General features: G+C 40.5%; 2 protein-coding genes across 5 annotated transcripts in view; one reads left to right on the forward strand and one right to left on the reverse strand.

The window, feature by feature from the left end:
• Nucleotides 1-26,881, forward strand: part of LOC101487978 (KATNB1-like protein 1) — a 44,864-nt gene that overhangs the window by 13,551 nt on the left and 4,432 nt on the right. The window contains exon 1 of one of the 4 annotated variants that reach the window (XM_076877326.1): nucleotides 25,968-26,092. The exons of 2 other annotated variants lie outside the window; for them this stretch is intronic. The gene's annotated coding sequence lies outside the window, so the exon portion shown is untranslated. One more of the 4 variants, XM_076877327.1, reaches the window with a different exon arrangement.
• Nucleotides 11,424-26,490, reverse strand: acp7 (acid phosphatase 7, tartrate resistant (putative)). Its single transcript, XM_004540762.3, has 15 exons — nucleotides 26,359-26,490; nucleotides 25,523-25,581; nucleotides 25,162-25,299; nucleotides 24,088-24,288; nucleotides 23,573-23,755; nucleotides 21,787-21,812; nucleotides 20,842-20,939; nucleotides 16,950-17,012; nucleotides 16,102-16,216; nucleotides 15,768-15,881; nucleotides 13,954-14,020; nucleotides 13,523-13,590; nucleotides 13,355-13,426; nucleotides 12,857-12,994; nucleotides 11,424-12,763 (listed from the first exon to the last, which is right to left on the reverse strand). The coding sequence occupies exons 3-15, from the start codon at nucleotides 25,268-25,270 to the stop codon at nucleotides 12,698-12,700; spliced, it is 1,320 nt and encodes a 439-aa protein (XP_004540819.1). The 5' UTR covers nucleotides 25,271-25,299; nucleotides 25,523-25,581; nucleotides 26,359-26,490; the 3' UTR covers nucleotides 11,424-12,697.

The following is a 26,881-nucleotide window of genomic DNA, read 5'->3' on the forward strand; positions in this document are numbered from 1 at the left end:
TTTCTGAAGACTTCCATGTGAGCATTTGTGATTTTAACATGAACTTGAAACTTGCACAGAGAGCTGATTCACGTCTGACGAGTCCGATTTTTCTTTCCTTTTAGAGGCACAAGATTCATAAAAAGACAGAGACTCTTATCTTTGTTTAATCCATTCAAAAAGTACACTTTCAGTTACCTGGCAACTGGTACTCAAAGTATAAATAATCACTTTCCCAAAATGTTTGATTTCCCTTAATTACACACAAAAAGAAATGTTGATTAGTTTCCATGTGAAAACACAGGGAACACGTCATTCCTTGATTAGAACGTTTTCCGACTAATGCCAGAAATCCTTCACTGCCGTAAACTGATTTACGGTTTGGATCAGATAACGTCTCTGAAGAAACTATGATGAGGGTTACCAACAATTGCCATTTACTCCAGCCTGGGGTTAATGACGGTGTCTAGGCTGAGCCTTGCCATTCTCCGAGTGAATCCCGATTGTTCAGATGTAATTTTTCAGCCATGAACACAAGACCATTGCTTGACTGTGATTTTTGACTGGTCGATTGGGGTTGAGATCCTCATTAAGAACAGGTACTGATAAAGCAACACAGCAAAGCTTACGTGGTCCTTTGCAAATGTTTAAGGGGACTTTTCTGGTTCTTGTGGGCTATGCAGAGAGCGGACGCCCCTCCCTGTGTGTGAGCTGCTCTGTGGTGTTTGGCTCCCGAGCTTACATGACACCATGCGTCTGTACACTGGCCAGCCTAACTTTCCTTCTCGTTTGACTTTAGTGACTGCTTTTATTACAGTCTTACATTCTACTTTGCAAAGAAAGTGAGAAAGTGGAGAAATGATTTCAAAGCTCACGCGGAGAGGAACAGGAAAGCTGTTTTACAGACCCTCGGGGCAGAATGTGTCTCATTGGAAAACTCTCAGGGCAAACTCCTTTAGTTCTTAGAATCTGAGGTCATTTTGTTGCAACCTCATTTCCCTCTCGGTCTGGGCCGTCCAGGGGATCGCTTCGCACCCCATTATAAATATGATGCAGTGGCAGGTCCGGAGAGATCGGTAAATACAGGAACCGACAAAGGCTCGACAAGCCGTGGAGCCCATCTTGTCTGATCGCAATCAGCCAGTGCTCAATGTGAATTGAGGCAAGCAGAAATATGACTTCATGTCAGCTCAAGAAGCATCAACATCTGCAGCTCTGCTTCTCTTTTCCCATCTTCCCACAAAATATCAGAAAGCCCTCGGCCGAAAGCGTATCACCCCGTCATCTGGTCCTCTTTAACGCCTGGCAGAAGAACCACCCACTTGGGCTCAGTCATTGTGTGATACTTTAGCTGGACATGGCAATTTCTGTTTTTCTTTTTCATTTCTGGACCAATTTGAAGGAATTTCACAGTCTTTTTTTTTTTCAAAGCTACTTTATGAAAGAGTCGATTCTTTACCTTCCAAAAACAACAACCTGCACGTGTTAATTCTCGCTAGAGCTGACAGTTTTGTGCCTGTATCAAAGTGATTTAAAACTTAAACTATCGATTAAGAGTATGTGGAATAACTGTGAGGAAAAAGTGCAACGTGTCATTTTAATGGAAAATTACAAATCGGTCCACGTCCATTGCCACCTGTTTGTCATTTCTGCATTCCTCAGAGTGTAAGTCAACAGACTGTTGCTATGTAGAAATGCTGTATACAATCCCACAGCTGACCCTTGGGGGAGAAGATCCAAATTGGCAGCAGGTCAAATGGCAAGCTCAAGACCGCTCAGGACAGTGGGAGGAAGAGGGGGACGTGAGGGGGCAGGGAAGAGAGGGCTTTGAGTCATGCAGCCCAAAGGAGTGAATCACACCTCTCTGCAGGACTGGCTGACAGACTGATTGACTGATCCGTGTTTGGATCCATCACAGGCGTGGAAATGGCTGCAATCTACGCCGCGACTGGGAAGACGCTCCACATGTGTATACTTGACAGGAGTGTGCGCATGATGGGCCACATGCACTTGCATCAAAAGTCACTTTTGAACATAGACGTGAAATTTAAAAGGGGCATTATGCAAATGAAATCTTTCCTATTCATAGAATCCTAATTGTAGTGTTTATCAACGTTTTTCACTGTCAAGATAATTATAAGATCTGTAGCTCTGGGTAGGACGGGACTTTTTGTAATCGCTACATTGGGATCTGAAGAGTGTGTGTTTGTGGAGAGAAAACTTCCAAAAAACAAGCTCTGTCTAAGATGGTTTACATACCACAGATGAGACAGATTATGTGGACACACAGAGCAGAGACAGGAACTACGACATCCAAACACAAGAGGAATATTTCACCCTAATGCTAAAGCTGTACTTGACCTAATGCCAGTTTCAGACTGGGACTGACGAAGCTAAAATTAGACACGGAGGGGATATAAGACGACTGTGTTAGATGAAAAAAGATGAGCTTCTGCCCCTTATTTTTCCCATCACTTCCTGTGGGCTTGGGAAAGTCGCTCGGTCAGACGTACTGTTTGCTGTCTGATGTTGCTCTCAGATTACTGCTTGTCTGAACCATCATGTGCATCCCACGTGAGATTTCTGTTGCTTAAAGGCCAACTGAAGAGACAGCCTGTTTCTTTCTCCACAATAATCAGATGCCAAAAAGTGAATAGAGGCATAATATTAAATGTGTCATATGAAGTCATTCTTGTAAAAGCAGGGTTGTGCTTTTTGACCCTTGAGATAAAACAAAACAGATTTCCACAAGTTTCATCACAGTGACCTTTGTGACCTTCTTCAGAAAGCAAATGCTCTATAACCACAGTAGGAAGGATGGCCAGTATTCCCTCCAAAATATTTTATCTTATTCTCTCATGTGCTGAAATGTGGAGGATAGCCATAGTTATCCTGACTGGGAAGTCTTAAATCAATGGCAGAGGTTTGCTTTTTCATTCTGCACAATCATCCTTCTCTTTCTTCCCTTTATGCAATCATATCGTGGCCTTATAAGCCTCTTAGATGTCATTTTAAAAGTGTTGGTCTTAGTGAACAACAAACAAGACTCAAACTGAAAGGAGATTTATTATTTGAGTATAAGGTACAAGCTGTAAAGCTTTTTAGTGACTATAAGAACATTGTTTATGCAGTGTTTGGTTTGGTGTTTGGTTCAGCAAGTTTCACACAAGAATTCCAGTCAGTGTTGGAAAAAACCAGGTCAGGACATTGTTCAAAGCTCAGACTTTCTCACATAAAATTCTCAGTTTGATTCAGGAAAAGGTGCTACTGGAGAGCATACAGGTGAGGCAGAATATGTGATGTTCATTTGTTACCATAAATTCACCTGGACAATTACAGTAAAAGAAAATACACCCTCTGTCTGTTCTATTTTTTTTCCTTCAGTCTCACATGCATTAGAGAGTTATCAGGTCCAACTGAGATGGGCATTTGTCTTCTCATGCAAGAAGCAAATGTTGCATCATTTGTAACTTTTTCAGAAAAAAATCCGCAGTAAGATTTTGTGCATTGCATTTGGTAGCCAGGGAATCTCAGAGGTTAGTATCCTGTCTTTTTTCTAATATTTTCTGACTTTGACACATCATTTTCTAGAAACCTGATCATCATCATTTAAATGTAGAAGAATATTCCATTTCAAACATAGGCAAGGCAAGTTTATTTGTATAGCACAATTCAACAACAAGGTGATTCAAAGTGCTTTACAGAGACATTAGAAACAAAAACAAATAAAAAGCATGATTTAAAATTGATTAAAACAAGCAAACAAACTAACTAACTAATTAACAAACAAACAAACAAAACAGTATATAAAATCAAAACAGTATATAAAATCAAAACAGTATATAAAATCAAAACAGATAAAATCAGTAGTTAAAATGTAAGTTTTGAAATTTAAGCTTAAAAGTGTGGATTTGGTGCTTTATTCAAATGCAGCTGAGAACAGGTGAGTCTTCAACCTGGATTTAAATAAACTGAGTGTTTCAGCTGATCTGAGGCTTTCTGGGAGTTTGTTCCAGATATAAGGAGCATAAAAGCTGAATGCAGCTTCTCCGTGTCTGGTTCTGACTCTGGGAACTGATAAAAGACCGGATCCAGATGACCTGAGGGATCTGGAAGCTTCATACTGGGTCAGGAGGTCATTGATGTATTTTGGTCCTAAACCATTCAGAGCTTTATAGGCCAGCATCAGAACTTTAAAGTCTATCCTCTGACGGACAGGCAGCCAGTGTAAAGACCTCAGAGCTGGACTGATGTGGTCCACTTTTTTGGTCTTAGTGAGGACTCGAGCAGCAGAGTTCTGAATGAGCTGTACTTCAACATAGAGGATGAAGTATTCCGTAACATGTTGTGCTAGTTTTATACGGAATAGAAAAAGAAAACATCTACGGTGATGGACATGCTTGGTTGCATAACCGACCGAAGTGAACCCTTCCTAAGAACACAGAGTACAGAGACTCTTCAGAGCTTTTGATATCTGGATTGTCGTCTTTGCTTTGGCCTGGTCTAAGTTAGAGGGATCAAAATGTAGCAGCAGACCAAGTCTCTATCAGATAAAGAGGCCCAAAGACTTGAGAACATTTTACACACTATGCGGTCTCAGCACAGTTAAAGCCCAGGGAATGCTGGGTATGAACATAAGAAACACCCAGAGGGCAGGTCAAAGCCTATGAAGTACATTAAGTTTTTTAAGTTTTTCCAGGGATCCTTTCAAAATTATCCAGCAAGAATAGCAAGGAAGTGGCTTCTTACCAAAGATCAATTCAGCTGGAATAGTGTGAATTCTTTTTATTTTAGAATACAGACAGAACTGTAAGTCTTTTCCCTATGCTGCTTTCTTTGCATATCCACATCAAGCGCTGGTCAGCACGTGTTAGGCATGTGCAGAGAGAGCCTGGAGTTTTAGGGAAACATCAAATCAGCAAAAAGTGCTTTAAAAAAGGTGTGATTACATTAAGAATCCAATCTAAACTCACCACTACCTTACAAAACGACTAACTGGCCTTTAAGTGTGAGCTGTTCTGTGTCCGGATGCCGACGTCTAATTGGGATGACGTTAGTGCTAATGGTAGAACATGATTGAGGTGGCAGGAATAACACAGCAGGCTGCCACGGGGACTGCATATCCTATATTCTGTTGGTTTAGGTTTGGTGGGAGAACAAATATTGAATTCAGCTTTAAAAATGAACCCTGCACGCCTCTTTTCTCTGGAACTTGCATAAAGAGACGGCGACCGCAACGTGCGTTCCTTTCTCTCAGCAGCTGCACAATTCTCATCTGCGGCACACCAGCTTCAATAGACATCTCGTTTGACTGCTGTCAGCATGATCATTAAGTCTCTCGATTTGGGTCTGTTTAAACAAGCTCCTCTGACGTTCAGTGGCCGCACGAAATCATTTCCCAGCCACGGGATGATTTCCTTCTCTCTACCCGTGGTCACGCATTGGTCCATTTAACGGGTGGTCAAACATACTTACTGTAAGGCAGAATAAACACTTCAAGTCATGTTTGTGTTATCTCCCTTGGCTTGAAAGAGTGCAAAAACTGTATCCACCTGTTTCTGTTATCACCCACGGGGAATGTAATGTGTTGTTAGTGTGTGGCTTAAATTTGGTTTTACGCAGTCACTCTGAAACAGACTCCTCATATATTTACTGGTTTAACAAGCCTAGAATAACAGAGTTGTGGTGCCGCACAGAAAACAAAAGAAAGAATGACATTTTTACCTGATCTTAGTGCTTAACTGAAACATTTTGAGGTCATCAAACCTTTTACTATTCATCATAAATAGGACATAAACCCCTTGTGTGATGTGACGACATTTCACTCAAGCACTCCAAGCAAGACTTGAAGAACTACTAGGCTTTAACTTCTTTCCAATACTTATAGAGATATTTTGAGGAGTAAAGGGAAACTTTGACCTAGATAGAAGGTTAGTTCAGTTTCACCAAAGTCAACAGGATTACGTTTCATCCATCGCAAAAAGTGCAAAGAATGATTCAGATGGCGTACATTGAGTTCCAATATATCCTCACAGGTCTAGACGGAGGACATACCTTTCTGTCTGAGTCCAGTTGTAGCATGTCATCAGACCAAGAGCATCAATGTCCTCTCATGGAAAAACCATCTGCTATGCTGGTCAAATTCTCTGAATGCTTTGTGTTCTGTGATTTGAGACATGTGTGTTTTAGTAGCGGTGTAGTAGCGGCTGGTAAGGAGGAGGGGTTTCTTTTTTTTCTCCAAAATACACCGGAGATCTACATTATGGATTTATTTGATTCTCTGATTCCTTAATAAATGCTAAAACCACCTTGCCTTCGGTGGAGAGGTCTAATATGCTTTAAAAAGCAATGCTGGACATTATTTCCTCATGATGATTACCTTTACAGTCTGAAATGTGGCTTGGAGGATATAGATGCCACATCTTATTCTCTTTTATCGTTTGCCCAATGGCAGGCATCACACCGTGCGTGCATGCACCCTTTTTGGCCAACGCATCGGCGAAAGCCAGAGGCCACACAGGGCACAACTTTGTGGCCATCTGAATCTTCTCCAAGTCAGGGGAGGTCTGCCTTGTTGACACATGAAGTCAATCTGAGAAAAGAGCCTGTTATGCCAGACTCACCAAAGGTGGGTAAGGAAAAATGCAAGCTTTGGTGGTTTGTGAGACGCTGCTGTCTCTGCTGAGTGCTGAAAGATCCATCAGTGTTTGCTTCCCTACCAACGTTCTCAGTACCAACAAAGTTTACTGAGTAATAACCTGTACGAACTCCCAATGGGAAATAAGGTGTTGAAATATTGTCTTACGTCTAGAGTCAGGTTATGCCCTTGTCATAACACTCCTACAAAGCTAAATAATTTCCTTTGGGTACTGCTGGGATTGCTTACCACTGGGTGATTGTTGTGTCCAATAGCAGCAGCAGGCATGTGCTTAAAAAGCCCCAGAGGTCTTGCGGTTTCTACTCTTCTATTTGTTTCCTAATGTGAGGAATATGAAGTATGTCCTGTACATGTGCCTGGCAGCCTGTAAACACTCAAAAAGACCTAAGGCACTGTATGTGACATTTTTAGGGGGATAAGAGTTTAAAAGTGCAAACCCCATTACAACCATTAATCATGTCAGACATTCTCGATTCAAGTAATACTTCAGTAAAAACTGAAGTATTCTTTCAACTTCTTTACTCAAGTGAAAGTGAAGAAGTACAGGCTCTAAAATGTACTCCAAGTATAAGTAAAAATTAGATTTTTGGGGGGCATTTTTACCAACTATCTTTGTGAAAAGCTAACTGAACTTCATGACCTATTAATATGATAATAAAATAATACAAGTGAATACAAACTCTGTTTCAACCTGAATTCTAATTCTAGTTAATTCACACAGTTTGAACACTGTTATGTAGAAGACAACCAGAAAGGAACAAAGGGAATTTAAAAAAATATAGTGTAGGTAAGTGACTTCTTCCACAGCTAAACAGAAAAATAAGTACAGTCAGGGGTTAAAGTTGGTTTTTATGGGTGAGGAAAGGTGTAGATTTCTATAGTGCGCTCCAATAGATTTGTGTACAGTTGACCTGTGCTGCTGCTGCTGCTCTGAGATTTACTGCTCTGTGCAGATTTACATCAAGATATTAATTTCCTCTTATGTTGTTTTTATTGTTTTACATTACTGTTTTATTTACTGTTACATTGTTTTATATTTCCATCTCCTGTGTTGTAAAGCACTTTGTGATTTTTATCTGTGAAAAGCGCTATATAAATAAATTTTACTTACTTACTATATAAGCAGAGCCATGAACTGATTTCCAAGCCTTAGACAGTATAAGGTTGGCTGTACTATACGGTACTATTACTAACTATGTCTATGGTTGAAGTTTACTATATCTCTGGACTGGATTACTTCATGGTGGCACGCTGGGTCGAAACCATGGTGCAATTTTGTTTTGATGTAGCTGTTGAGAACATGAGAAGAGTCCATATTTTAAATGTATTTGCTACCCAGCTGGTTTGTTTATTTAGGTATGGGTACATTGCAAAGACAAAGATCCTCTGTAAATTATTGCAGTACACAAATAATTTTAAAAATGTATTAGACTTTTTAGAATGTCTATTAGCATATTTACCCACATTTCTCATATAACTGCCTTAATAATTATCTGTTGGGAACAAAGCTTTTTTTTTTCTTTGTTGGGCGGTTAAATAGTTTGAAGGTGGTTGCTATTGGCCATTCCTGCTCTAGTTTTTGGCACATGCATTCTGGATATATTTTCAGTTGCCACGTTGCTTAGCTAATCACAATAAAGAAAACACAAGCACTTGTTAGCTGGTTGGTATCACTGCTTTAAAATGTTCCTTTAGCTAAAGCTAAAGGGGAAGCTAACTGTAGGCTACTGAAACTTACACATTTCCTGTATATAAGAACTCTGGTGCCCACCAAGGAAGTTTTAGCTTTCCCACAATATAAGCTGCATAAATAATATGAAAATACACAATCAGGTAATAAAGGTAACACTGACTATTTTTATCAGTGGTTAGCGCTGTTGCCTCATAGCAAGTAGGTTTGAACTTCCTGCTCAGCTGGGGCTTTAGGTTAATAGGTGATTCTATATTAGTCAAAGGTATGCATGTGGTTTCTGTTTGTCTGTGCTGGACCTTTGCTAGGTGTTCCCCATCTTTTGCCCTGTGATAGGCTCCAGCCTCCCCTGTGGCCCTGAGTTACATAAGCAGTTAAAAAAAAAACTAATGTGTGCCTGACCTTGTTATATTAATGTCATTCAGACATCTTGTGGTGACAGAGTGCACGCAGTTGGGCTCCAAAAGAGGTTTATCAGTTTGGGGCTTTAAACTTTGCTTTCAGTGTTATTTCAACCCAGCCAACCTGCTCCTCGTGGCTTTAGGAATATTACTTTCATCAAACGCCCAGTCTGATCTATTTTGGTTTACATTTTTCTTTTGGAGAAAATGTGCTTTGTATTTTCCCTCTTTCACTTTGTGCAAGTAGAAAAACAGAACTGTTTAAGCATGGGTGCTATCTTGTTTAGTCCAGATTTACTGTGGCAATAGACATGGTTCACATCTCCTGTTTCGGTTGATGCTGTGTTGCCAAGCCCTGTAGGTTATTGTGGTGTTTATATTGAGAGTGGAATTATGGTAAGAATGTGCCACGATACCACCAAAGCAACAGCAGGCTGTTCTGGCTGTTGCTTTGGTGGTGGTCTGAGGCTGCTTAATACTGGCACTTTGGTTCTGGAAGAGCATTGAGCCTCTGGATTGATGAAATACCGCCAAGATCCAGCATCTGAAGCTTGAATTCATTACACATGTTCCCAGTCTCCCTGTGATCATTTGCCGGGCCTTGATCACCCGTGGGGAGAAATACCACACAGAAGCCCTCCTGTCTCCTGAGGAAGCTTGTTGTTGAGAGTGAGAGCTACTAGAGACTCTGAAAATAGATAAATATTATTGGTAAGCCACAGAATTTAGCTGAAGAAAATTTAGAGAGTCTTCTCAAGAGGCTTCACAGCTTTTTTGCTTTATAGAAAGAGACATTGGCTTCCCAATCTCACATGTGGTCCAAGGAGAGTTCATTACTTTCTGGGTTTACTCACCAATAAGCTTGGGGTTGGATAAATAGCTGTTGTGTATCATTAGAATTAGCCTGCTGTGATGGAGTTAAGCATGAAGACAGAGTGGCCCTGCCAGTGTCAGGTTAGTTATCTAACGAGACAGAAGATCCGGTTTTACTCCAGTCATCAACTTGCCATGAACTTCAGCTGAGTTAAAGGGCAAATTCCAGTCAAATGTAACACATACTGTAGCCCTTTGACCTCTTGCACTGGTGTTTACAACACACGTATCTATACGATCAGTGAGCAGCAAGGTATTTTAAACGGTTGTTATCAGTCTCCTTAAGTCTTGTTAAACTAAGCAAATGAATCTGATTTCCATCGTTCTGACAATTTCGCCTCTAAAAAAATATTTTGCAATGTGTAAGGCAAGAATGATATCTGTTAACAAACGTCTTTGACCACAACACTAGAAACCTGCTGTGCCTCTTGCTGTAATAAGCCATATTTCAAGCAAAAAACGTGCCGTCTGAAGTCACATATTATTTTCTTCTTGGTCTTTTTTTCCTGGATTGTGATCAAAGAAAAGGAAATCACATGAACTAATTGATGAGGAATGTGTTCGCCACAGGACTTGCTCATTATTTAGGGCAAGAATTTTCCATTCGTCCAGTTTTGCATCATATGTTGCACATAAACAACTGTCTGGAAAACAACAAAGTCTTGCTGGATCATATATATTTGGTTATTTCCATGTGATCTCGAGCTCCAAGCTGGTCTAGACAGCCTGTACTCACTCAGGGCCTCCTCCTCTTCCTGGTTTGGGGTGAGTATGGAATGAGAAGGTCAAAGGTTAGGAACTCCGTAGTGGAGGGCCTACTCCACAGATAAACTTTTACAGCCGTGAAGCTGTGTGTTAGTGGCAGTTAGCAGTGGGTAGACATGCCAAAAAGCATGTGAGCGTGAGGTGTGATCGTTGTTCCCCGTGTGTCTTTTTCCTATGCCAGACACACTGCACTGTGCAGTGTCGACATCAGTGACAAATTCTCGGTTGGCTAGACGCCTGACTTTTGTGTTTCCACAACAACTATCAGCTTCTCACTAATTTGCTTTGACAGATCTTGCGGCCCTGCTCACATTTTGTCTTTTCTTTGATAAGTTCTTCATTTGTCTAAAATAAAATCAGTGCATCCACACGTTGCATTGCATGTGCTTTGGATGAAAGCGTCTTACGAATACAATGACGTATCTTACGTCGTTTGTAGCGTTCATGGATCGCTGCGTTTCTGCATGTAGAGCACGTTGTGTCAACAGAATTGTACAGAGAGATAATAATTGCCTTCTGGCGCTAACAGACAGCTAGACGGCTCAACACACAGATTTATGCAGATGTGCAATGGCTGTCTGCCAGTAGTAATCAGAAGCAGCATGGTGTTATTAGGGACTAATACTGCCACAGTGGTAAGCGTCACGGCATGAGAAACATTCTGGAGAGTCTTGTCTCACTCTGTATTAGCCAAAGCCACAAGCATCCCTGAGTTGCATAATAGTGCTTTTGTGCAGGCGTGAGGTTCCATGTGTCTTTCTGTCTGACGGCCACACAGATGTGCTATCAAATAAGGTTCCAATAACCTGATAGGATTAGCCAAGGGAGAATCTGTCCTCTTGATAGCCTGATAGAGAAGAGACCTGATATGTCTAAGTGCATTTGCAGGTTTTTGAAATGAAAAATATTCTCTAAGGGGAATGCAGATTTTTGTCTGCCAGATTCATCCTGTCCGATTCAGGCAGAAATAAAGGGACCTACATCTACTTTCTAAAGGAAAGTTCAACTAACAACTGAAGCTTACTGCAGTGGATGAATTACAGTGAGAAAATCCAAATATAATCAAACATAAGACATTTTTTTATTCCAATGTTCATAGAAAATCAGAACACCTTTCAGTAAATTACAGTCACATTATATACAGCAAATTTACAGTAGAGTATCAGACTACCGTATTTTTCAGACCATAAGGCACACCGGATTTTGCGCATTAAGCAAAACAAACCAGTCAGATAAGTCAAACTTTACTGAACTCATTCTTCTTGCTTCCTCCACTTCTGTACCATTGATTCATTAATGTTGAATTCTCTCGCAGCTGTTCTAGTCCCATGTTGTTGCAGTATATTAATGACTAACCTCGTATTGTGGATGGATTATCTCAGTTGTTCTCCTGACTGAAGTTTGGTCCGTTTACAGCATCCTGCCATGCGATTGCATTTGTCTCTAACCATTAGGAACCCTCACATTAACTTTCGAGTGGAAAAAGGTTGGCGTTCATCCTCCAGCTTCACTGTGTTTGTTATGCTAACATAGCTGTGTCGCTAGCAATCACGTAGCACATCATTATATACCAGCTAGCCCAACTTCAGTAACCCTACAAAAGTCACTGCTGTTTAGTTTTCTGTCTTCATTTATGCTGGAAGTGATAGCAGAGCTGTACCTTTTAATTTTCTCAGAAATCTCTCAGTCAGAACATGCTATATCATGCTTAGGTGGAAGCTAGCGAGCTAACTTCCTGCTAACTTCTAACTGTTAAATTTAATAGATTCTGTTTTCATGGATGCCTGGATGTTAAACTTAATTGATACACCTGGTAAAGCAGCAACGCTGATCATTTTATTAAAGATGAAAGAATTTAGACAGTTTTCAACTCTCAGTAATGCCACAGTGATCGTTTGACTTTGGGACCTGAAGAAGACGGAGTTTTGGACCCAGATTACTCCACAATGCTCCTGACTATGGTAGCCGTAATGCTCCGACAATCCATCAAGCGTTGCGGCTTCGTAGCTTACCAAAATCGTACTAAAACGTTTTTTGACAGATTTTTGAGCACCGTGTACCATATAAAATCGGTTCAAAGTCAGTAAGCACAACCAGAATTCATACATAAGGTGCACCGGATTATGAGGTGCACTGTCAATTTTTGAGAAATTTAAAGGATTTTAAGTGTGCCTTATAGTCCAAAAAATACGGTAGGTGTTTTTAAAATTGCACAAGGCTCAGTGAAATCAAATGAGCAGGAATAAGTTTTATGATCACTGCATAATTGGTTTGGAGGCAAAAAGTACTTGTTTTGGGCTCAAAGTGCATTTGCTTTAAGAAAGACAGTCTTCATACCCGGGCAGAGAAGCCATGTTTTTCTTTCACCACCCATATGCTGTCAATCACCTTCCCATTCTGGAACACACAGAAAAGTCTTTGTCATCATCCGAGCAATATTCCTTGGTCGTAAAATGAATCGCACTCACACATTCTTCCTCGTGTGCTCACCTGGTCATCAGACACCTGCTCCAAGTACAGGTGGGTTCCATTGACCACCTGCATACGGCTGTAGCCATAGTCTCTGCTGCGGAAAGCACTCCACTCTTTGGGGTTTGGATTGAACTTGTCAGTCTTCTCTCTGCAGCCCTGCAGAAGATTAACCAGGAATTACACAGAGCCTTTAAGATAGGAGCCACATGCCTTCCTCAGACTCTGACATTTACAACTGCGGCTGTGCCTCGGTGTGAGTCTGTCTGCATTTTAATATCCCAATGACTAATACCTCTGTGGTTGGATGACAAAGTGTACTCTGCACTGTTCACCACCACATCAGAAAAGAGTTAACCAGACCAACAGATGGTACTAAACTCATGTAGCAGACCAGCTGCTGCACAGACAGAGCTGTTTACCATACATAACGGCATTTCTGTTGATTTCACTGTCACTTTGCGCACTGACCTGCACACAAAAATGTTAACAGTGACACAGTGACGTGAAACTACTCACAGCAGAGCCTGTGATAATGTGGACTGGAGCTTTGGGGTTCACGTAAGGCTGTTCTCTGCTGCCATTGAATACCTTCAAGGAGCAAAGCACAATAAGTTTGGAACACTAGTTTACAACAGGGGAATGCAAGGATGAAGGATGGGGTGAAGTAAGAATGCACCAGCTGACCTTATCACCATACACAGGCCACAGCCTCTCATACGTGTGCTCATGTGCCCACAACTCCACATCCACTCCTGTGGGGGGAAAAAAAAAAAAACCCTTTCATAGATGAGAAGCATACACAAACAGCTCAGTGGTGCAACTGAAAGTTCCTCAGAACCTGTGCCTATTTAATTTGCAGATTTCTCAACAAACAACAAAACCTTACGATCAGAGAAACAAAACCTGACAGCGATTCATCACAAATTAAATAATTAAAACCGAGCGAAAAGTCTGAGAAACGTAATACAGGAAAAACATTTTGAAAACAGGCTGTTAGCATTTCAGCCAGACAGAAGGCCTGGTGTTTGGTTTGCTCTGCTGTTAGGACATTAGTCTAAGTGTGCAAATTTGCAATATTAAACACCCATTAGCAGCACACAGACTAGGTAGCATACCATAACGGTAAAATAGATCCTCAAGACCTGGAGCCGGTGGTTTTGTGTCATTCCTTCCCAGACGGACCTGAGACATAGGTGAGAGAGGTATAATGACAATATGAATTGACATTAACATCCAAACCACTACCTGCTGGGTGAAACACTATCTGGCAGGCATCCATTACCTGTGCCTGCCTCACTCTCAACAATGCCAAGTGTTGAGAGAAGCAAGCCCCGGTGGAAACTATTTGCTCCAAATTACAGTGATTATGCCAGCACGCCGTGCTGCTTATGGGTTCTGTGGACTGGCCAGTCTGCAACATGCTTGTCATGTCTCCTAGCAGGGGCAATTTAAGTGTAAAGCAAGGCTGTGAAAATAAATCCTGCAAATAACATTATGTGATAAAAATAAAATGTTTAACAACACAAACATGCTGCTGTTTACATAACCGGGAACACAGCTCCCAATTAACAGCAGCTTCTTTAAAGCCAAGGCTCACGGTATTTTAAGGTAATGACAACATGACGTTTGCAGTAGTAAAATTACATCACACCTATAGAGTGAATTACCGATATGGTAATACAGAATAGTACTAGTAAAGAGTCTGGAATTTAGCTAAACAACACCACACTCATACCCCACAAGGCACTGGTATGGGTGGCACTATCACCCTTTACTAAGCTAGACATTCAGCCTGTCTGTACATGTTTTCGATCATTTTTCTATAAAATTTTAGACATAGTCAAAGGTTTAAATAATGAGCCCAGCTTATGTGAACCAAAGCTCAGCCTTCAGATTAATCTGAATGTTTAATATTGTCATATGAGGAACACAAGTCGGGCTTGCCCAACTTCTGTTTTGTTCAATCTTGTATTTGCAAAGGACAACCAATCAGAAAAAATCTTCAAAGGGGGAGCGAAGGAGTTAAAACATCTTCTTTCACACACTGTATTATCTGTGGGGATTGTAAATCATCCAAAGCTACTCTAGTCCAACAATAAAAACATCAGCCTGGGAGTTACATTAACCCTCCTGCCATCCTTTAAAAAACTCACACCCATCACCCTAGGGACCATTTTCAGCCACGCCATAAAAAGACCATATATCCATATTTTATTCCACTTTAAATTAGCCAACCTTGTAAAACTACTTCTCCCTGAAATATTCATGTAAAGTTTTAATTATATTTTCGTTGTTTTAACCCTTCAAATCCCAGTGTTATTACATGAGCGCCCTGTGTTATAAGCCCCAAAAACCAAAAAACGAAACTAAATATTTCCACAAAAAACCAGTTGAAGTAATATGTGATTGTCATTATAAGTAGGCCTTTAGATGGACCAAAGATTGGCACCAACATACATTTTGACCTGCCATTATTTTTTTTGCATTTTTTTTGCAATTTAAAAATTAAAACTTCAAGGCCCTGAGTCTTCATTGACATCCAAGAAAAGAAGAAAAAATAAAATCATATGATGATAATTTGGGGTTGAAAAATAGCGTTTATAATGGAAGTCAATGGGCAGAAAATGGTCCCCAGGGTGATGGGTGTGGGGATTTCTGCTGCTCAGCCATTTTAGGCTGATTTAAGGAATTCACACTGGAATATTAACATTGACAGGTAAAAACTATCCTGTGGCAAGTTTGGTTATATTCCACTGAACACAGTGGAAATGGCAGCCATTTAACACATAGCAGTGGCACAAAAAGGTCCCAAGAAGGCAGGAAGGTTAATAAGTGCCCTACACAATTAATTGTGAAAAATTATTATATAATATAAACCATTTCTCACTGTAGCAATGTAAGTAAATTAACAGACAACACTCTTACATACATAGGATTCAAACTTAGTACAGTCATCCTGGTCATCATCAGAGCAGTACATGGGCCGGTGCCCCATGGTTATGATCCAAGGACGCACTGCTCTGTTCTCGGGCTTGTTGGCCTCCTAGATGAAACAAAAGTGGAGCCACACATGTGCCACGTTAAAACAGGGAAACAAATTCAGCAACATGCTCTTACTTTCACTGAAATGAGAATTCTGAATATTATAATGATATAAAATGACCTTGGTCTTAAAATGAGGAAAAAAAGAGGTCAAAGCAAGTGTGGGAACAAAAGAAAGGACTTAGCCACAGTGGACAGATGGAATTGTTGTGGTCATTAACCTCCAGGTCTTTCTCCAGCCAGTCGTACTGCTTGAAGAGGAGGTCCTGGCCAAAGTCAAGATAGAAGTAAACCTCGGTGGAAATGGAGATTATGTGCGCTGAGCCCAGGTTCCAGCTGCGGAGACATTGTTAAAATAATACACTGCACTGACCCAGGAGAGGAAGCGTGTTAAAAGTCATCTGATAAGCAAGAGCAGGTCTCACTTTAAACCGCAAAGTGTGAAAAATACTCCGAGATCCAGACGACGTTGCGTCACTCACATGTTGTTATAAAATAGACTAAACTGCTCTTTAAAAGGCCGCACTGTACTGTGAGTGCTTACATGTCCGTGCTGTAGGGTTAATGGAAGAGTGCCACTGTACATGTGTGCTTAATGTTATGAACAGTTTCCAGTTGCAGTCAGTTGCCTGGATGGAGTTTCTCTTTGCCTCCTAACTGTGCACATGAGTGGAAGGCTCTCAGCCAGCAGCCCTGCCCAGAGAGTGGGCAGCTGGCCTGTGGTGTAGCAATGTACTGTATTATCTTACTGTCTGACAGAAGGAGGCCTGTGGTGGGCGATGAGTCACACCTGTCAGATGTATAGCTCCTTTGTGTAGTCTCAGTGTGTGAGATAGGAGAAGTAAGCTATACTAAGAGAGCTCTATACTCCTCTGCTGACTCATTAATGCTTACTGAAATACAGCAGGACGTTTGACACACTTAACATGACACTTCACATGGGCCCGCTGTTAGAAAACAATGAATTACTCATCACGAGTGGTGTGTGCAGGGCTTGCAATGACATGCTTTCGTATTCGTTCACCTGCTTCGGTGCATTAATTGATTGCTGTTAAAGCAGCTCCCTTACCTGTACCACAGGCTCTCGGTCTGGCCTGGCATGCTGAAGCGATTCCTGTAGTTGGAGAAGTTGCTGTGAACAAACAATATAGCGAGAAACGCAATGAGATGGACTGATCGTGCACTCTACATTCCTTGAATAAATGAGAAGCAGCACTTAGCACCTCAAACTGCTGCTTTCTCATAGTTTGAGATGATTATACCAGCGCCTGGAAAAACTGCAATCCATTCAGAATAGATTTAAGATAATTCCAAGCTTTCTCTGAAATACAATAAACCAGCTGTTCGTGGAAAAAAAGCCCCTGCATTTGGTGCAGTTCTTTTGATTTATGTGCTTTTTCATTTGTCATCTAAACCTGGCAGAAGACTTGGAGTTATACCTCATCGGTTGAAAACAACCATCAACCTCTAAGACCTCCTGGAAGGTCATAGATATTTAAAGGAACTATAAACACTGCTACATGCAAGCTATCAGAGGATCCCTCTCTAAATTAAAGGCTGGGCAGAAACGCAAAGTAGCCTCTGTGACATCAACCTATAGCTTAGTGATGGAATAGTCTGAGGCTTAAAATCATGGTCAGCAAGTGGAGCCAGATAATCAAACTCTGGTCAACATGAGGGAGCTTGGGTGGAGCCGGACATGGGATAAGCGAGTAGGAGCCACCATGACCGAGAGTGCCACAGCTGTCAATCAAGAACATGTCTCTAAATATACCTCTCTTAAAACCATGACATCGTTTTAAAAGAAGACTGTAATTTTACATCCAGCAGTCATCAGAGGAATCCAGTTTTGAGGTAGTCCTGCAGTGGTTTCACCACCGAGTCATGGCGGTTTTTATTGATCTAGATATAGCCGGACACTTAAAGTGATCAGTCCATCGCTGCTCATTGCACTACATGAAACAGACACATACTAATTGGAAACTCGAGAGATTCTAAAACACTATCAAACCAGCATCTCCAAATTTTACAACGCAAAAGAGTAAAAATTAAAATAAATATTTCATGGGAAGCTCTCCCAGACTCCAATCTGTCAGACTCTTTTCACAGTTTTTAATTTAGAAGGCAGGAGCCAGTCTTCTCAACAGGCCATTAACTAAGCAAGGTGATGGGAACAATTATTTTCTTATCTTACGTAGGGGAGGTGGGAAAAAGAGGCAATTTCCTCGGCAGCAGCCAGAGTAGGGTAGCAGATCCCTGAATTGACAAGTTTAATGTAGGGCTAGGGGTAATGTTGAGTTAGGGGTAACTTGAGAGCAGCAGGGTCAGAGGTTAAAGGCCAGGATTCAGGACCCAAAAGGAGGATCACAGAGCTCTTAACTAATGCTGAATAAGTCTTAAAGTAATGTCACCTGTAGTTTGGGTGGGCACCGAGGTCAGGTTTAAATGGTCAGCATGACAACCCAGCAAAGGTCAGTTTGTGAGCCGCTTGTTTCAACATCATTTCATGTGCACAATGGCAGGCTGATCCTACAGATGGCACCTTTAAAATGTTAAAAATAGCTATAGGTACGAACTTTATTTCAAAGTTATTATATGAAGGACATTTTTTCATCTTTTAGTATAGATAATACAAAAAAATCTTTACTTAAGTCATTCACCCTAACGTAAAAGCATAAGGATGAGCTCTTTATCCCAAACAAATCTGTTGTGATTGAAATTTCACAGCCAAATGTGATCACTGTGGTGAATAAGGAAGAGTCCTGATATAAGTTCATACTCCCATCTTGTGGCTAAAAATGGTATCAGCAGGCATTTTAAGGATCTGGGAACACAGAAAAAGGTTTTTTGTTCTGTTTTGTTTAGTTTTGAATCACTGGATTTTTAGACATACAGGAAATGTATTCACTGGCTGAAACTAAATCAAAAACAAGCTATCAAGTCTGTAGTTCAGCAGTGGAAATGTAATTTAGCACAGACATGACAAGCGTTCATTTGTGTCATTGATCTGTATAGGAGTTCAGCAAAAAATGTGAGTCATTCTAAGTCAGATTGTCATCTTTCCAGCTAAATGTGTGGGTTTTTTAAATTAACACTGAGATAGAAATCTGGATGTCAAATTCAGAACAACTGGCCCAGTAAGATTTTCCCTGCTCGTCAACTCTTTCCTTTCATCATCTGATGGGCTAAATCCAGGCAGTATGACAACTTAAAGGATCCAGTTGTAATATTCATGGAGCATATCATTGTTTCAGATGATGACCGTTGGTCTGCTGAACCACGTGCTCATCTTGGTGAACAAAGACAGCCTTGACTGGGGCCTTAGCATCTTCCGTGGACCGGCTGTTCTCATGCAGCTGGAATGCTGACTGAAAACCTTTGTGGTCGGCTCCGTTTTAATCGCCTTTAACTCATTAGGTTTTGAGGTTGGAAAGCGAGAGTAACAGAGAAGTACAGTGAGACGGAGCACAACAGAAAGTGAGGAAGAAAAGCAGGGCCCAGCTGCTGGGTATACTTGGATTCTGAACGACACCACAGAACGAAACACATATTTAGGTATAGAAGAAGAGGGGGCGGGGGGGAGAGCTGCATTTCTGGTTATGTAATGCACCGAGCTGGTTTTTGATATCAGGTTCTTATGTCGGGATGCAGCGCCAAGAAAAAGAGACTACTGTTAGCAGCTCCTTAATAAAGAGGCAGACAGTAGTCCTATTACACATGGCAAAGCCAAGAGAGTGAGAACGGTCCCCGTATAGAAGCGGCAAGTAAATATTATGGTGCAGGATCAGACACCACTGAAAGTTTCTAACTCCAGCAGATGTTGTTGGAATTCAGGGATCCATTCGCTGCTGATCCTCATGATAAAAACCATATGAATGTCTATAGAAGTCTGACTTTAACTATAACTAATAAATGTGTAATTTAATGTACTGAAACAGTTAAGTGACATATTGTAATAATGTGTTTTTTTATTTTATAAGGGAGAATTGTCGAGTTGTAATTATGAAGCTAATGGGGGGCAACCCACTGAATAATATCTATGCATACATGATTGTATGTAGAGTCGCACTGTAAGCTGGGGGGTTTTTTTATCATCAATTAATCTGCAGATTATTTTATTACATATGGCTCTTTTGCTCTAAAACATTCACTGACTATTTACTGCACAGTTTCTTTAACCCAAGCTGACTCCTTCAGACTGCTTGGTATCTCCAAAACAGCACAAAAGCCTTTATTATATGTGATTTACTAAAGTGTTATAGATAAAATCAGGGAAAGCTGTAAAACCTGACATCTAAGAAGCTAGAAGAAGCAATGTTTCAGGGTTTTGTTTGAAAAATTATGAAATAGTTTACTTTAATTTAAGATTTTACCATTTAACTAAGGCTTTGTCTTGTGTTTTCATCCAGATAAGTTCCCACACTCAGATGCAAAGAGCACATTTGGTAACCGTGAGTGAAAATACTGACAGTTCCCACCACCGCAGGCCATCTCTGGAAACTCAAAAACAGATATTAAGCTGATGATTCCCAGTCAGACTAATGTTAGTTTTGGACAGTGTTGACTTGTTTAGAACTTGGTGGCTCCTAATGCTGCTCCAGACTTCGGAGACAAAAATAGCTCCCATCTGTTCAAACGGTACAGTAAAGACTTTTCAGGACTAACCGAGTGTGCTCTCTATTTTGCAGAAGAAAAAGTGCAGCTGATGGGGCTAGCCTTGAGATATAGCATGCACTGCTGTTTTTCTGTCCAAAACCCATTAATTACACTCCTGGCTCTGTGAGCAGAATGTGGTGCAAATATAAAGAAAAAGAAAAACAGAGCTGAAGGCAGACAGCAGACAAACAGATGCTGTGTGAGAAAGAACGTGTTTTTGTAATGAACGTGTGCCTGACTTCCACCTATGGATGCATCGTATGAATGAGAGAGACAGCAGAGAGATTCAGTTGAATTTCACCTACTATGTAGCTTCATGGTTGCCGGGACAGGTCATGTAGGGCACGTAGGCAGCTATGGACTCGATCTGCCTCATGAACTCGTCTCCAATCCTGGCATTATCCTGGAATCACACAGTGTCATTGAGCCATTAAACATGATGTCAAAGAACTTCCTGTTAAGACAGTGTTCATTTTTGCACATTCAGTCCATTTTCCAGAATGCTTCAGGAACGTAGCACAGGCTACCAAATAAACCTCAATGGAACTTGAAGAGTTCGTCTTAAATATCCCAATACTGTCTGCGGTGCTTTAAAAGCACACCGCGGTTCATTTCTCCTCTGATGGCTTTTACCTGCCACAGCCATTAACGACCTTTCAGGCTAAATTCTCTCTCTGTTTTTCTATTTATAATATCAGCGAAGCCGCAGGTGGTGCCTGCACATTCCAGCTGAGAACACAGCTCAGATGAATTATGGTTATTAATTTTTGCAGCAGCCTGATGATTGCATTTTACATTCTCTCCCTATTAAAAAACAGCATTAATAACGCGCAAAGTTATTTAAGGGAAAATGATATTAGCATCCGAGACAAGGTTATGTCCTCTAATATGAAAGGTGACAGCTGTGAGGATTTCATATGAGCCAATATGTTATTGGGACTTAAGATCTGTGGTTTTGAGTAGCACCACTTTTATTCATGAAATACTTGGGCGACACAATCCGTACTCTCATCTTTCACTGCGGGCTTAAGGCGTTTCACAGCAATGCTAATGTCCCAACCACAGCTGAAAGCTCTCACATGCCCTGAGGACAAACAGTGGTGTGCAGTATCTCTTCTGTCTTATTGGAATCAGGGATATATCAGAGTGATTTTAAGAGTATAAGAACTTTGCTGTCAGTGACCTTAATTGAAACTAGGTGCAGGTTTGATCACATTTCACAAGACTGGAAAGATAGAAGGGTAAATTACCTCATGCATGTCATAGGCAAAGTCTCCTGTAAAACAAGCACATAAAATCTATAGATTAGAATCTTTTACATGATTTCACTCTTTGCCAGCATAATGTAAAAACAAGATGTGCAGATTAAGTTTCCCCAAGCAGTACCATCTAATCAGCTTCACTAGATTTATATTGTCAGAATTTATTTCAAGAGAGCTGAACTCTTACGTAGTTTTGGCATTTTGCTGTTTCGTTTCTAGTGTTAGATATAAAGAAGCTAAACATAATGAAGCTAAAACCACAACGCAGCTAGAAACTGGGAGACAACTAGTCTGACTGTGCCTATCATCAAAACCCCAAAATGTATAAATGACAGTTTATAGTTTCACGGGGGATTACATCATCTTGCTTTTCCTTGCTTTCTGTTATTATGGGAAACTAAATTAAACAGTTTCTCTCTATTTTCTTATTCCCGGCACAGACACGATCGCTGCACCAGTCTTTACAAGAACTGCTTCCACAGTTTGGTGATTTAGATGTTGAACAACAGCAAACATGTCCAGCGATGACAGAATTATTGTAAAAGTATAAATAAACCATTTTAAGCCATCAGTCATCACACTTGAAAAATGTAAACTGGTATTTGAAGCAGAGATGTACATAAATCTGCTGATCTCTAACTTTGTGTAACTGCTTGTGATAAAGCGCCATTTGTCAACAGCTGCTCTCTTTCACTTTAAACTTCAGATGATCCTTAGAAATCCTGACTCTTTTTAACTCAAGAACAAGAAATGTCAACTTAAAGGCCAATATGTTTAAAACAGTAAAGTTTACACTTTACTGTTTTTTATTGGAGGAACTAGATTTCAAGGATTGGTTGATTATTATTTGATGATTTTCATGCATTTTCCTTTTTTCTTTCGTGATTTTTTTTCACAAAAATTGATACTTGTGTTTTTGTTTCTGAGCCATTAGCTTGCTCTAAATTAGGAGGATGGTTTTTTGATTGAACCAGTTTAATGTAACATTTTCTCAGGTTGGTGGTGCATGACATGAGCGTTCTTGTTCGTGAATTATTTAACAAAATATTGATATTTGATGTCACTGTACCAAATAGAATATCTAGCGAAATATTGCAAAATGTGAGGTAAAGGTTTTTTTCCCCACTTTTAATATTACCAATATTACACAAACACAAAATCTATGAATGACATTTGACTGGTACAAAATAACTAAATGCACTGCTTCACCCATTATTCATACATTATGACTTCACAGCATTAAGATCACTCAGATGTCTATATTTAAGAACTAATATATTATTAACCCCCTCAGCAAGTTGTGTTGCAAATTGTACTGCTGTGCCTTCTTGAACCAGCGGGAGAGGTAGTTCACTTAGTGTTTACATTGAGGAGAAATAAAAAGGTAAGAAACATTATTTCCTATTATTAAAAATGGAGAGATTATAAAAGCTGGCGATCCAGTGAATCAAAACTAGGTTCACAACAAAAACCTACACTCTGCAGTTTAATCAGTGAAGTGATGAATAGCAGGCTAGTGACCAGAATCCATCCCATAATGCTCAAAGCAAATAAGTGCAAATGATGACTCTGTGTTATTATGGTAATTACAGTAATTACCACAATGATATATTGCCTCCTCATTAGATATCTCTGTCGGATGTCAGCTGGCTTAATTGATTTGATTTATGTTAATACAAGCTGTGGATGACTAATGCCTTAAGCTGCGGTTTATATAACTTAATGCCTCTTTTACAATGATGAATGATAAAATATCTAGAAGGGTAGAAGTTACCTATGTGTAAGATGACATCGTACGTTCCGAGCTGAGTTTCCTTTTGCAGTCGAGCCAGAGACTGGGGGTTCTCATTGCCGAGGTCACCATAAAAAGCAAACCTGGGACTGGACGTAGTGCTGTCATTAAGAGCAGTGAAGAAGAACACGTCGCTCCAGCCTTCTTCACTGCCACAGTGGTAGACTGGAAAAAAATGTAGGAAAAAAGTTTCACAGTTAAGTGATCCATGAGATGGTGTGAGAGCCAAAAGCTAAATGGAGAATAGATTCGTTTGTATAGAGTGCTCTTCTACTCTACTTAAAGTAAAGCTTTATATAACATCCCTCATTCATCCATACGTACAAGCATTTTTTCTACCTAAGTGCTTTCTATCTAACCTTCACACACCAAGGTGGGTTTCAGTATTTTAGGCATACTCACTGGAGCAGCTAGGGATCAAACCACCAACCATCTAATTAATAAAGGACCTACAGATACAGCCACCCTAATGTCAGCTATATAAAAACTCCACCCACCATACGAAGCTGCCGGTTTGAGGCCTCTGAGTGTGACCCTGTGAATGAACATCTTCCTCTTTTCCGTTCCCGAGTCAACAAACAGAGTCGCGTGTCCTATGGCGCTCATCTCAAAGAGCCGAGCCCCCAGAAGGCTATACTCCACCTTGCTCTCTGTCTCATTGAAGGTTGTCCAGGTCACTACCATAGTGCCTGGCATTCCTGAAGAAGAAAAGTCCATTTATTTGAAATGTGATGCAGATTTGTCTGACAGGAACATTGGATACACTTACTGGTGCATTTATTAAAGCCAAAAGATGCTGATGTGAAAAAGCTGACTTTACAAGAGTGGAACTTTTGATCTTGCTGCTGGCAAGATGAAGCATTATAAAGGCAGACTTGAGTTGGCCAGGTACTTGCATAAAGACATCAGTTCAATAATGAGTACCACATGTTTCACCTTCATAAGAAAAGAACAAAAGGGTTTTTATGCTGCATTAGATACAGGTTTGGAAGTTTAGGTAATTAAACGGTGTCCTCAACCTACATGACAAAAAATACAGTCAGGGAATATTTCTGTGAACCTGCCTGAAAAAAAGTCAGATGTAGTCAGTTAACAGAATATTGAGCAATTTGTACAAAACATCTGTAAATCTGCAAGTGACCTGGATACTTGTGTGTATTTCAAAGGGGAAAAATATGTCTGTGAAGGTTCTCAGTCATCCAGGTCATCGTAGTCAAAGGAGCTTGCAAAGAAAAGCGTCTGGACTTCTTTAAGTTGCTTGTAGACGTTTCATCCGAGAAGCTTCTTCTAAGGTCAAATGGTGGAGAGTCCCAGATTTAAACCTAGTGGGAGTTTCGCCCCAAAGAGGGACAAAAGGACCCCCTGATGATCCTCTAATCGCCTGAGCCAAGGTGTGAAACTGGGTGTGGGTCCCCACCATTTGACCTTAGAACTGAAGAAGCTTCTCGGATGAGAGGTGAAACGTCTTCAAGCAACTTAAAGAAGTCCAGACGCTTTTCTTTGCAAGCTCCTTTGACCAAGGGGAAAAACTGTATCCCACATGTGTCAGGTGGAAAAGGTCAAACACTTACCTCCATAGGAGAGGTGCACCTGTTCTGGCTGGGTCCAAATAGGAGGAACACTGAGCACCAGCAGGGGTGCAGCAAATAGCAAAGCACAGGCAGCGTGAACAGGCGACATTTTAATGCTGGACCTCAGGGAACAAACGTCTGATTAAAGAAGCCACACACACACACACACACACACACACACACACACACACACTTGAATCACATGATCTCCGACTTCTCATAACAAAAATCACATGACTCTAAAGGCACTAGTATAAAAACATTTGGAAATATTGACGATATTTAAAGCCTTCCAGTAAATGACATGACCTCAGGGGAGGTTTACACATGCTGAGTAGTTAGGATAAACAAAGTCACATACTGTGTTTTGGTCTCTGTTGAGTATGTCCAAATCAGTTAACCTCCATTCAGCCCATGAAACTGCAGAACCAAAACAGCAGAGTCAGCAACAAGTTTAGAAATAGATGATGTGACAATAAAAGCATGTGATGTTGCTTTTCATTGTGCAGTACTGCAGTGAAAGACAGAAGAGGTAAGCTCACATGCTATGGCTTGCCTCAGATCAATTAAATGCAAAGGCAAGCAGCTGCTATGCTGGACTTACCAGAACAAAGACACTATCAGTGTCACAGCCCATGAAGACAAAATCGTGCTTTTTAATTGAGTCAAAATCTACTATACCAGCTGATCTGATCTATCAGTTACATTAATTGTCAGTTAGGCTGATCATTGACGATTCTCTTAGCTGTGTGTTTTGGTTGTGAAACGTGCACCAACACTGTGTCAATAGCCGATAGAGGGTGCACAGTCCAACAGCTGAATGATGAATAGGCTGCTTTATTCTCCAATGATGGGCGGTACCGCCGGCTAGTTGCGTAAAAAGAATCAAAGTGTTTAACTGTCATATCTCTGTTTGGAGAAGCAGCGCAAAGTGAGTACATCATATTTACTGTGAACGCTTACAGGTTTGTTTATTTATTTCACTTTAAATGCTGTGACGCATTTATTTTCACATGTATTTCCTCGACCGCTGGTTGGAACACAATTAAAAAGCTTCTTTCTTTTTGTCTGGTTAGCTGTTAGCTACCTGACTGTTAGCTACCTGGCTTAATTACTTGTTAGCGATAATTCAAAGCTAATACTTTGCATTAAGTGCAATAGGAAACAAAGAAATTCATGCCTCTGTACAACACTTACAGTTACGCTAAAGGCAGTGAATGATCGTCTCCAAAAGCACAAACGACTTCTGTTCTGAATAAATTACATATATTCAGAAAAATAAAAAGTTACAGCTAAGCTAAACTCAACCAGCTGTTTTGGCTGGAGCGCGCTTCCTGACCACGTCATGTGCAGAACGATAACAATGGCCGAGTGGATTGTGGGAGATGTTGTTTTTCAGCGTGTCGCGTTATAAACAGAATATTAGATGAATAATTAATGATTGATTTACTGGGAAAAATGTATTATTACTATCTTACTTTGTTTGCAGTGGTAAACGGTGTATTTGGACATGTGTAGCCCGTATGTTGTGGGGACAAGATAATGTTTACACTGTCCACAATGTGTAGCCATTTATGGCCAGAAACACAAGATTCATACACTGTTAACCTCTAAAATCCTGTGATATGCATTTTTTTAATCGCCTTAAAAGTTTTTATCTTGTCTTACAAAAATGGTAAAAGTTAGGAAATGAGCAAAAATTATATAAATAATACATTAA

Source organism: Maylandia zebra, linkage group LG19 (assembly GCF_041146795.1).
Source record: "Maylandia zebra isolate NMK-2024a linkage group LG19, Mzebra_GT3a, whole genome shotgun sequence".
Taxonomy (NCBI): domain Eukaryota; kingdom Metazoa; phylum Chordata; class Actinopteri; order Cichliformes; family Cichlidae; genus Maylandia; species Maylandia zebra.

Excerpts from the sequence above, each read along its gene's own strand:
- acp7 (XM_004540762.3), bottom strand. The coding sequence starts at position 25,270 with ATGTCGCCTGTTCACGCTGCCTGTGCTTTGCTATTTGCTGCACCCCTG. Across the intron at positions 23,756-24,087 it reads CAAACCGGCAGCTTCGTATG|TCTACCACTGTGGCAGTGAA; the intron begins GTGGGTGGAGTT and ends ATTTTTTTCCAG. Across the intron at positions 16,217-16,949 it reads ACCGAGAGCCTGTGGTACAG|CTGGAACCTGGGCTCAGCGC; the intron begins GTAAGGGAGCTG and ends ATGTCTCCGCAG.